Here is a 12,774-nt window from a genome sequence, read left to right as displayed (position 1 = left end):
TGAACCAGTGGATGGGAGGTGGAACTGTGAGCAGCTGGAGGCTGCAGCAGCCACATGGGATCATGCGTCCCGGGCCTCTCCCTCAGCCCTGCTCTGCCCCACACTCACCCTTTGGAGCAAGCAACAGCTTGTTCTGCCTGTCCCACTGAGGTGAATGCAAGATGGGGTGAGGGGTGGGGGACAGACCAGGGACAGACAATCCCCTGAGGCTGCTGCTGCTGCAATCTGCTGCCCATCCGCTACCCTGGTGAATAGACAGGCTAGCGAGTGAGCCAGGGGTCAGAGTGTGGGTGCAGCAGAGAAGGGGCAGGCATGCCATGCATTAAGGGGGATCTTTGAGCCCTGCATCTTGGGGACTGGGGGGTTGCCCTAGGCCCCACTCTCTTCCTTGGGACTACCCTGCCAGTAACCTTAGCCTAAGAACTATTTCAGTCAGCGACATAGCCTTTCAAAGGTTTTGGAGCCATTTATTTTAATCTATGATTTTGTAACTTGACTTTTTTTTTAAATCAGTTATAGATGTGTGGACTAGGGGTTAAAGTGGTTTGCATCATATACACAGTCAGCACAGAGGCCGACTAAGTCCTGGGTGGGATGATTTAGTTAGAATTGGTCCTCCTTTGGGCCGGGGCTGGACTCAATGACCTCCTGACCCCTTAATGTGGGTAAGTGTAAGTTAATGCACGTTGGGAAAAATAACCCCAATTATGCATATAATATGATGGGGGCAAATTTAGCTACAACAGATCAGGAAAGGGATCTTGGAATTATAGTAGATAGTTCTCTGGAAACATCCAGAAAATGTGCAGTGGCAGTCAGTAAAGCAAATAGGATGTTAGGAATAATTAAAAAAGGGATAGAAAATAAGACAAAGAATATCTTACTTCCCCTATATAAAACTACGGTATGCTCACATCTTGAGTACTGCATTCAGATGTGGTCTCCTCACCTCAAAAAAAATATATTGGTGTTAGAAAAAGTTCAGAAAAGGGCAACTAAGAAGATTAAGGGTTTCGAATGGGTCCCATATGAGGAGAGGCTAGAGAAACTGGAACTTTTTAGTCTAGAAAAGAGGAGACTGAGGGGTGATAGGATAGAGGTATATAAAATCATGAATGGTGTGGAAAAAGTGAATACAGAAAAGTTATTTACTTGTTCCCATAATATAAGAACTAGAGGACACCAAATGAAATTAATGGGTAGCAGGTTCAAAACTAATAAAAGAAAGTTTTTCTTCACACAGCGCACAGTCAACTTGTGGAATTCCTTACCAGAGGACACTGTGAAGGCCAGGACTCTAAGGCTACGTCTACATGTGCACGCTACATCAAAATAGCTTATTTCGATGTAGCAACATCTAAATAATCTATTTCGATGAATAACGTCTACATGTCCTCCAGGGCTGGCAACATCGACGTTCAACTTCGACGTGGGGCAGCACCACATCGAAATAGGCGCTGCGAGGGAACGTCTACACACCAAAGTAGCACACATCGAAATAACAGGAACAGCTGCAGACAGGGTCACAGGGTGGACTCAACAGCAAGCCACTCCCTTAAAGGGCCCCTCCCAGACACAGTTGCACTAAACAACACAAGATCCACAGAGCCAACAACTGGTTGCAGACCCTGTGCATGCAGCATGGATCCCCAGCTGCAGCTGCAGCAGCCAGAAGCCCTGGGATAAAGGCTGCTGCACACGGTGACCATAGAGCCCCGCAGGGGCTGGAGAGAGAGCGTCTCTCAACCCCTCAGCCGATGGCTGCCATGGCAGACCCCGCTATTTCGATGTTGCGGGACGCGGATCGTCTACAAGTGCCCTACTTCGACGTTCAACTTTGAAGTAGGGCACTATTCCCATCCCCTCATGGGGTTAGCGACTTCGACGTCTCGCTGCCTAACGTCGATTTCAACTTCGAAATAGCGCCCAACACGTGTAGCCATGACGGGCGCTATTTTGAAGTTGGCGCCGCTACTTCGAAGTAGCGTGCACGTGTAGACGCGGCCTAACAGAGTTTAAAAAAGAGCTCGATAAATATTTGGAGGTTAGGTCCATAGATGGCTATTAGCAAGAAGTAAGGTATGTGCCTAGCCTTTTGTCGAAGGCGGGAGATGGATGGCAGGAGACAAATCACTTGATCATTGTCTTCGGTTCACCTCCTCTGGGACACCAGGCATTAGCCACTGTCGGCAGACAGGATACTGGGCTAGATGGACCTTTGGTCTGACCCACTATGGCAGTTCTTATGTTCTTCCAGCCCTAAGATTCCAGGATTCTACAAAGTGCAATCCTGGGGAGATTTGGTAAAATCAAGGCTTTCACAGAGAAATTAGCATTTGGGTGTAACAGCTCATATGGCCCTACCTGGTTACCTGACCCAAAACCCACTGTAGGCAAGGGAAAGACTCATCTATAAGTGGCACTAAATGGAGAATAATTACGTATTGCCATTTCCCAAAAAAATTCTACTTTGAAAAATGGGAACATTTCAATGTAAGTTAAACTGTATTTGTGGTGTGATACCACATGCTTGTTTCTTGGCAGTAGGGAAAGATCTCAGGTGGTGATTCTACAGAACTGTTCCTGGATGGCAGGGGTAGCAGGCACAGAAGTATGCAGTGTTGCTCCCAGCTAACTATAAATCTTGGTGGCTTCAGCCCTGGCTTGCCATCCCTAAATGGCAGCTGTGATAAGGAACAGTGCAATCCTGAGGTTAGGACTGTACATTTGAAGGCTGACTGCTGTGTGTACATATTTAATATTCTAGCTTTGATTGACATAATATGACTTTATTTTTATAGGTCTAATTGTCTAAATTGTGTGTGTGTCTGTTAACAAGATATTTGATAAAAAACTAATAATTTTTGATCGATGGTTTATAATTTGCACACCATACCATGGGGACAGTTTTAACAGGTAAAGGTATCATTATATTACCGACACACGTTCTTCCATCTTCTGCCAGTTCATAAGGATCTGTGCAGAGACAATGGTAGCTGCCTCTGGTGTTAATGCATTTAGCAGACAGATGGCATGGTGGCTTAATTTGGTTTTCACATTCATTGATGTCTATAAAGTGGAAAGAATAAAAACAGCATCAGAAACGAAGAGCCTTGTTCAGTACAGGTTGAACCTCTCTAATTTGGCACTCTCTCATCCAGCAACATCCATAATCCAGCATGATTTTAATTAGCCATATGACCACTTAACATGATTGTGGCCAATTTTTCTGTTATTCAAGAAAGTTTGTTTACAGCCACCTGTCTTGGTTCCCAGTGTTCTGTGCTGTTATTTAGCTCTAAGTTAACCCTAAATGTCTTCTAAGAGCCCAGTGAGCAGTGGAAGTGTTGGTAATGCTGCTAGACAATATTGACCTCCTATGGTCTGGCAAATTCTCCTATTTGGTACTGGTTAGGTCCCGAGGGTGCTGGACTACAGAGGTTCAACCTGTATATTCTTGCACACAATGAAATAGGTATTACAAAGTATACTTGTACACTAAAAATCATATATATATGTGTGTGTGTGCGTATATATATGTATATAGGTGGGCAAAAGTGCAAAGCAATTATGTGTAACTTTTTATTGATGAAAACGACAAAAAGAGTGATAAGAGAGTCATTAATGCAGCTATCAAATAATTTGTGATGGTTCACTTAAACTTAAACTATGGACCTTTCCAGATTATAAACTTCAAGTTGTAAAATTTCTGAAAGTACTGCACATAACATTAGATCCTTGTCTCATACACACACACATACACCAGGAAGCCACTTGATGCTTTCCTGTGAACCTTTGTTGTACCATCCTGCTAGTTCTGTATTCTTGCTTTTCGACACTTTTCTTCCATAAACATAACAGATTTTCAAACCATCTTCAGAAACACTATGGTTACTCTTTGAAATGTAATTACTTAATTTAGTCTTAACTTACTGTACTGTATTTAAAGCCTGTGGATACACATTGAGCAGACACGCCACATAGGTAAAACTCAAGTAGCAACTACAGTAAGTTGTTTTGATCAGTTTCTTTTAATAAAATCAGTGTTTATAATAATGCTTGTTTTCCTATAGCAGATATACAAGCCTTCATATACTATCAAAAACTAGGACAAGAAATGACTCATTCCTATAACTTATTTTTTCAATCCGCTGCCAGAATATTAATCACTGAAAAAAAAATTAAACTACTTTATTCCTTCATAAGGTACTTGTGTGGGTGGAACTCAGTGGATAAGTAGGATATGAACAAAGGAGAAAGCTGAAAATTACATTTGATTTTTCTATATATGTAAACAATTAAAGTAAAAAGCTTTTTAGTCTGCTGCCGTAGACATGCTGATAAACAAACTTATTGAGATCAGCTGTAGTACTTCCATCTGTGAAGTATTCCTAAATATGGCCTTTTCTGAGTTCATTTTCTTGAGTGGTCTCATGAAGTCTGAACAAGTCTGAGTCAAGGTAAACTGACAATGAGTGAACACACAGTAATGAAACCTGCATAAAGTGAACTCAGTGAAATTCCATAAACGCAATATTTGCCATGCTGCCTCTATTCTGTCTCCCTCTCACCTTTTCAGAGGCAAGGGGGAAAAGGGGGAGAAGGAAAAAGCGGGTAAAAGAGGAAAGCCAACTCTTGAAATTTTTGAATACACATCAATTAAAATTATTGAATGAACGAGAAAAAAACAGTTACAACTTTTTCAAAAGTTATATTGCTTTAGTGATATTTTCTTGGCTGGGAGATTATTATTATTATTATTATTATTTTGCCTTTTTTTTTACAATCAAAATTCCTAATTTTGGAATTCTTGCTACACTTACTCACTGGAGGCAGAGCCTGCTAGTGCTGTATTAGTAGGGTAGGGGAAAAAGTCCACTGAAATAACACCAGAAAGCTGGCTGGAATAGTCCCTAAGTTCTCCTATGATTCTGTCTGCAAGAAGAGATGTACACCTCTCACTTATTTCCCCTGATTAGATTCCCGGCCATTGGTAGTTATATGGCAGTTTGTCAGTTCAGGTTTTAGTGGGTGATTCCTCTTGGCTTCATTTCCATAAGTCCAATCAGAATGGGAAGAGTTTGAGATTCTTCAGCTGGGAAAGCAAAATATTAAGTGATTGTGTATTGCCTTGGAAGGCTAGCTGTCTTTGCACCATGTGCAACTGCGTCTGTGTCTGCCAGAATGTGGAAAGTGAAAGGAGTTTTGGGAAAAAAAAATCACATTTTTTTTTTACAGGGAATAATAAGAATTTTTTGGTCTTGGTCATATTAGTCTTCGTCATCACAAATTCAGGAATGTGCAAATACATGTACCTATACAAACTGGTGGTTGCAAATTCCATCCTCTACTTGTGCAGGTTAATCGCTCTTCTCCCTGGAGTTGGTACCCATGTTGACATGAGTAAATGACTGTTGATTTTCCAGATTCTGAGCAATATACAAAGTTTCCATCTGCTACTTGTTTGGGGAAGCCACATGTTTCTTCTAGATGTATTAAAAAGACACACTATGAATTAAAGATACACTTTAATTAGATTTATCTCTCACACATCCCCCCATTTTTACTACATGTTGATTTCAGCAGAACTAAAGTTAAACAGGATCTTTAAAAGGCCTAAGGGCAATATTTAAGATATCAGTATATGGTACGTCCAAGTGCTGGCTAAACTTCTAGCCTTTGGACTATCCTTCCTACCTGTGTAGCAAACACACAATTCTCTCATTACCTTGCTGATCGATTTCCTGCCATGCTTCTAAATTTATTCCTGGTATATTGTCACACGATTCAAAGTCTTGAGGAAACTTCCCAAGTTGAAAGGCATCAAGTGGCACTTCAGAGAGGCCCGTGTTGTCACAGATTATACGGGACAAAGAATGTTTTTTTAGTTCATGCCTTTGAGCTTCTGTGAAAACAGGACTGTTTTCCCACCAAAATCTGCAAAGGTTAGTATATGCTTGTTAAAAAATAATATATTCCAAGTGTTAGTTATTTCTGTTTTCAGGGAGCACTGCTATGACAAAACAAAAAATAAGCGTTTTATGAAAACATAGTTAAGGAATATGCAATGTACTAATAATGACATAACAACAACTACATTGACTGAAGATGTACATGTCCAATGCAAAATCTGCTACAGGCTTAATCCTGCAAAGTGCTCATTTCTCCTACAATGTGGCCAGGTCTACACTAGACCTGAAAGTTGATCTCAGATAAACAATTCTAGCTACAGCAATTGGGTACCAAGAATCAACATATCAGAAACAGACTTTTAAGACTGTTTTTTCCTCAGGAAGGTCAATGGGAGCATTTCTCCCTTTGACCTCCCTTAATCCTTACAATAGCAAGGACTACAGGGGTCGACTGCCAACTCCAGACAGATTGATTTTGCACATCTTTACCAGACATGCGAAATCGACCTCCAGAAGATTGACCCTGACCTGGTCAGTCTTTACAGAAGTGTAGACAAGCCCTGACCCAAACATTCTCAGCTCCTGTGGAAGTCAGTGGCAGCTGAGGTAATTTTGTATCTTACAGAAGAGCTCAGCCCTTGTCAGGATCAAGGTGTAACTTCTTTTTCTCCCAACAGGGAAACCTTAAGAGACATCCTTTAAAAGTAGCAAAAGGGTGAAATTGTCTACATAAAAGGTATGGGGAGTGGAGGCTAAAAGAGGTGATTCTGATGACAGAAGAGGAAGCTACCCACTCGAATAATAAAATAGATGTGAGGCGGGGAGGGGGAAGTGTTCAGTAGCTGAGTGAGACGAACAATTTGACACTCCTTTCAAATTCTTTCCTATCAAGTTTCATCCTCCAGGAAATCAGATACCCTCCAAGCCGTAAGAAATGGAGATATTTTCAGCACAAGGCTGGTCACTATTCACATATGCAGATACACCATGCTCAGAGTCACATGAGATCGAGAGACCTGTTCATCTTCAGGGTAACAGTCCATTCAGACATGACAAGCCAGAGTATAATTTACAAATAGGCAGCCAAACGTTCAGCTGCAGAACATTTGCCTCTTTCTGAATTCTAACGATAGGTGAAGCATCTGAATAAGAAAAGGCCAGGGATAAAGGAGTAATTCCAGATGGAGCAGAAACTACGTATTCCAAATGACTTTACTGGATTTAAAATACGCACTTGATTTGGCCAATTCAAAAGGGAATGATTTCAATTTTTGTTCTCTCTCTGAGAGATTCTGGATGGAGCTCAGTCAGTCAGAAATCCTGTTCAATTTTGATTTGTGATTTAAAATCAATGTCTGGGAACTGATATTCTTAACTCCTCATTAGCTGTCATTTCAATTAATACATGAAACATCAGGTTACCTGAGCACTGTCTGAGTAAACCACAGTCACTCAATTAAAAGAAAAGAGAGAGAGAGAGAGAGAAATTTCATTTCTGTCCCTTAGAGAATTGACACCAAAACCAAAAACTATGTGCCTTTAATATTTATCAGTCCATAGCCTATTCTCTTGCTCTTTCTTGATTCTTCCCAATGCAGGGTCAACAAGTGTTGTAGTCTTCTTCTAATAGTCATGGTTGGACCACTGGCTGTTGCACAGTTGGTCTCATTAATGGCTGCTGCTGTTTGTTCCATGAATGAATCCTTGGTCTCTCTATTGGTTGTCAATGATCATCGCAAGAGCCAACCTACCAATATGGCTTCCAGGTCTCCACTTGACACATTTATATCAACATTGCCAAGTTTCCCTGTATATTTTTGAACCAGCATTAGGCCTCTAGCAGCCTCCTTTCATTTCCTAACATGGACTGTGCAACCATTTGTCTATCTCAGCTTCTCCATTTCCCTGGGTGGGAAGCGTAAGGATTTTTCTTCCTGTGTTTTGTCAAATTCCAGTTTCATAGCTTAGGAAGGATCAAATTACAATTTTAGAATATGTTCCACTTCAAAAAAAAAAAGGTCTCATGATAGAGAGTGCAAAGCTGATGAGGCCCTGTAGTACAGGGCTAAAAGTAGCAATGAAAACATTACACTTGGGCTCTGAGACTCACCCCCTTTGTGGCCACTAAGGGGCTGGAGCACATGACCTATGAGGAGAGGCTGGGGGATTTGGGCTTATTTAGCTTACAGAAGAGAAGACTGAAGGGTGATTTAATAGCAGCCTCCAACTTCCTGAAAGGGAGCTCTAAAGAGGAGGGTGAGAAACTGTTCTCAGTAGTGTCAGATAGTAGAACAAGGAGCAATGGTCTGAAGTTATAGAGGGAGAGGTGTAGGTTGAATAGTAGGAAAAACTACTTCACCAGGAGGGTGGTGAAGCACTGGAATGCGTTGCCTAGAGAGGTGGTGGATTCTCCAATCCCTATAGGTTTTTAAATCCTGGCTTGACAAGGTCCTGGCTGGAATGACTCAGTTGGGGTTGATCTTGCTTTAGGCAGGGGACTGGATTAGATGACCTCCTGAGGTCCATTCCAGACCTATGATTCTATGATTCAGAGCCCAAGCAGTAATGTCCATACTGTTAGTTTTAGCTCCCCAACCAGAGACCTGCAAGCCTGAATCAGTTGACCTCAGCTCCTGATCTTTTTGACATGGATTTTTTTTTTTTTTGCAGTGTAGAGGTACACTTACATATTCTTTTAATGCTATTGGCATCTCTTTATCCCAGAGAACTGGGGCCAACTCACATTATTTGCATCAGGCAGCTTTGGTACAATGTTGGCCATAGAAAAATAGGACTGGAAATTTGTAGGTCAACAAGTCTGGTCTGCTACACTGAAACAGGACTAAGTTTTTTGAGGAGTAAGGGAACTTCGAAGTTGCCCTGGCACTTTGAAGTACTGGTGGGTTAGCCGCGGCTAGATACATGCCGGTACTTCGAAGTTTAAAATTTCGAAGTTGCTGCGGGGGGAAATTTGCTTGATGAAGTGCTGTATATGCAGTGCAGCACTTCATTAGTAAACTCCCAACACCCTAATTACCATCCTTCCTTCGAAGGAAAGTGGTAGTGTAGACAAGCCCTCTATGTAATCTGTTCTAGTGCTTGACTATCCTAACAGTTAGGAAGTTTTTTCCAAATGTCTAGTCTAACTCTCCCTTGCTGTAATTTGAGCCTGTTACTTCTTGTCCTGCCTGCCATGGTTTTAGAGAACAATTTTTCACATTTCTCTTTACACCAACATTTATTTACTTGATGATCATTATGCTTCCACTCACGCTACAGCTACACTACAAGAAAAATTTGAATTTATTAATATAGATTTTGTAATGCTGAATTTTATAAATTTGAATTTGACTATCCTCACCTCCCCCATGCTCCTCACAAAGTCAACTTATTGCTGCCACACTCAATCAGTAAACATCAATTCTTGCAGCACTGCATTGTGGGAATCTATCCCACAGTTCCCTCATCCCAGTAGCATTCTGGATATTTTCTCTGGTATTTGACATCATCTTCCTAAATTCCATTACCTTCATTCTCCACCTGTGGTTATCAGCAGTCCATTTTTCCAGGTGGAAGAAAAGAGAACTAGTGCATTAACAAAGATCACCAAATGCACTGAAATCTTTCCTCTATAACTCAATTTATTTTTAGAACTGTAGCTGTAACTGAATTATGAAAGAGTCTATAAAAATCATCAGGTGTGTGTCTTCTCAGCTGGCCCTCCATCGACTGTCCCCCCTCCCTTGATTTCATCTGATCCCTGAAAATAATACAGCACAATGAAAAGCATGAAGAAGGAGTATATAGAAGAGATTTGGAAAAAAGAAAGTTGCTGTTGGGGAGGGTTTTTGGGTTCCTACTTCACTATACAGCTTCTGTTCAGTCTGTGTTTCAACTGGACCCCCACCTGCTCTTTGCTGCATGAAAGGTCCCAAGGTTAGAAGAAAGAGAATAAAAAAAACTAGGAAAAAGGATTTTTGTCTTCCCTCTTCACTACACAGGCATTGCCAACATGAGGGATGGGGCTCTCCAAATTTTCATTAACATTGTTGGATGGTTTGGTACTTGGGAGGTTGAATGCCCAGTTGACATGGTCCCCAAAAATCTTTTGTGACTGTGGGGTATGGGGTCCATGGCTCAAGGTCCACTTGAACTGTTCCACCCAGTGGCAGAAAGGCTCCAAAAATCTTAGCTGCTGGGCAAGCCCCCTCCTCCCCCAGCAGCAGCTAGCTTCCTGGGTCCTTGTTGGGGCAGGGAGCATGGGAAGGTTTCATTGGGGGGTCAATTGAAGTAGTCCCCCTGGGGAGCTGCAAGCCTCCACAATTTGTAGCTGCCTGGGAAGACTTTCCCCAGTGACAGAAAGGCCCCAAAAAATCTTAGCAACTGTGGAAGACTTCTCCCCAGTGGCAGCTAGCCCCCCGGGTCCTTGTGGGGGTGGGGGCTGTCAGTGGGGAGCTAGGTGCGGTAGTCCCCCAGGTGGCTGCAATCCCCCGCAATTCGTCACCTCTGAGGAAGACCCACACAACAGCCTTGCTGCTCTGTGGTGTGGCGGGGCAGCAGCTGACACCAGGCAGCCCAGAAAAGAATAACAAGTGCAGAAACAGAGCCATGAACTCTGTGCTGGAGCTATTTGTAATGGGAAGATGTGCTCATAGTGCAAAGAAAGAAAGATGTTTTTCAGCCTCTCATGAAAACATGACCACACAGCCATAGGCTTCCTGGTCCCAATTTGAAATTCATGGTCTTTCTGTTACCTAATTCCTGCACACCTGGGCTACGTCTACACGTGAAGCCTACATCGAAGTAGCCTATTTCGATGTGGCGACATCGAAATAGGCTATTTCGATGAATAACGTCTACACGTCCTCCAGGGCTGGCAACGTCGATGTTCAACATCGACGTTGCGCAGCACCACATCAAAATAGGCGCAGCGAGGGAACGTCTACACGCCACAGTAGCACACATCGAAATAAGGGTGCCAGGCACAGCTGCAGACAGGGTCACAGGGCAGACTCAACAGCCAGCCGCTCCCTTAAAGGGCCCCTCCCAGATACACTTGCACTAAACAGCACAAGATACACAGAGCCGACAACGAGTCGCAGACCCTGTGCATGCAGCATGAATCCCCCGCTGCAGCAGCAGCAGCCAGAAGCCCTGGGCTAAGGGCTGCTGCACACGGTGACCATAGAGCCCCGCACGGGCTGGAGAGGCAGTGTCTCTCAACCCCCCAGCTGATGGCTGCCATGGAGGACCCCACAATTTCGACGTTGCGGGACGCGGATCGTCTACACGGTCCCTACTTCAACGTTGAACGTCGAAGTAGGGCGCTATTCCGATCCCCTCATGAGGTTAGCGACTTCGACGTCTCGCCGTCTAACGTCGAAGTTAACTTCAAAATAGCGCCCGACGCGTGTAGCCGCGACGGGCGCTATTTTGAAGTTAGTGCCGCTACTTCGAAGTAGCGTGTGCGTGTAGACACAGCTCTGGAGAGCAGCAGCTAGAGCAGAGCACTGTGGGGCATTGTGGATTACACACAGGACACCTCTGGAGGCTAATAACTTCAATTCTAAGATGTGGAGTTTCCATGCTGGCCTTTATTTGAACTTTTAAATTCGAACTTGACATTACAACCAGCAGGTTCCAGCAATGTTATGATATCAATATTAGTGCTCCCTAAATTGAGCTAATGGTACTGACAGTGAAGACAGTAACAGAGTAATATTGAGCTAAGTGCCTTAAATTTGAATTTATATCATAGTGTAGACATAGTGTCAGCCTTCTCATCTCCACACGAGGCTCAGGAGGTCTGCTTTGTCAGCAGCCATTGATCCTGGTGTAGGGTGCGAGAAGACTTTGTAACGGTCTCATGAGAGCAGTCCGACCCCTCTGTGAACTCTGAGAGGAATCATATACAGAAGCATGCTGCCAACAAACAAGAGATACCAGAACTGGTCTGTGCAAGGTGAAAGCTGCAAAACAACTCACATCACCTGTGAAACAAGCTGCGCCTGCCAAAACTCCAAGGCTACGCTGGCAGTAGGCCACTAGACATAGTGATAAGGAATGCATAGGCAATTTTAGGCAATCTTATGTTAATGAGCTCAGCTTATCAGCTAGTGTTAGGAGGCCTGTTACAGAGCCTCTCCCCGAGCGAAGCTCCGACGTGTCAGGTTTCCCCCACTGGTGACTGCGGCGTCTCCGGGGCTCCTGTCTCGGGTGTCACGCGCTTTCAATAAACTAAATATAGCACTCGCCTTCTGGGTGCAGCCTCGTCTCTGGGGAACCCGAGCCTGGTTGGCTACACCTGGGCATTTAAATTCTTTCACTATAAGCTCTCTGACAGTAATTTCCTTTATGGTGAGCCCTCCTACTCAGTTACCATAGCCCCAGTCTCACCAGTATTCACTCAAAGTCACACCTGCTCAAAACTGTGCTTTGCTTCTGCAGTGCAGTGGTATTTCAAACTCCATGCAAAAAAGTGAAAGTGCGTCTTAGCAGTCAAACAACCTCTGCATTTGAACTGCTGCTTTTAAGAGACTGAATTGTTAAAGAAGCCAACTTCAGGGAGCTAAAGGTCAGAATCATAGCAGAATCAAACATATATATTATTTAAACTTAGATATGTTTAATTTACTCAAAATGAGAGCCAATAAAAGATACCAAGTCTAACGTTCTCATACAGTTATTTATTGTTAGTAGAATTGTCAATGATTCAGAAGAGTTCAAATGATATTTAAAACGAGTCTGTGTGAAGTGTTTGTTGTGTTATTTGTGTGATCTACAATGTTTCATTTGTGGTTAATTTAAACATTTAAAAGTCCATTTAAACTCTTATGGAGTCGATTTTTATGTATGTCATAGA

The 12,774-nt window shown here is 42.9% G+C and overlaps 1 protein-coding gene across 1 annotated transcript in view; it reads right to left on the bottom strand.

The window, feature by feature from the left end:
• TPO (thyroid peroxidase) overlaps positions 1–12,774 on the bottom strand; it is an 89,363-nt gene that overhangs the window by 28,764 nt on the left and 47,825 nt on the right. The window contains exons 12-14 of the mRNA XM_074989141.1: positions 5,729–5,937; positions 5,316–5,486; positions 2,938–3,069 (exon numbers count right to left, since the gene is read on the bottom strand). Of these exons, the coding sequence (XP_074845242.1) occupies positions 2,938–3,069; positions 5,316–5,486; positions 5,729–5,937 (512 nt within the window). The remainder of the gene's footprint in view (positions 1–2,937; positions 3,070–5,315; positions 5,487–5,728; positions 5,938–12,774) is intronic.

Source organism: Carettochelys insculpta, chromosome 3, assembly GCF_033958435.1.
Source record: "Carettochelys insculpta isolate YL-2023 chromosome 3, ASM3395843v1, whole genome shotgun sequence".
NCBI lineage: Eukaryota > Metazoa > Chordata > Testudines > Carettochelyidae > Carettochelys > Carettochelys insculpta.
Note: the sequence above shows the minus strand (reverse complement) of the source record. Positions and strands in the feature narration are given on the sequence as shown.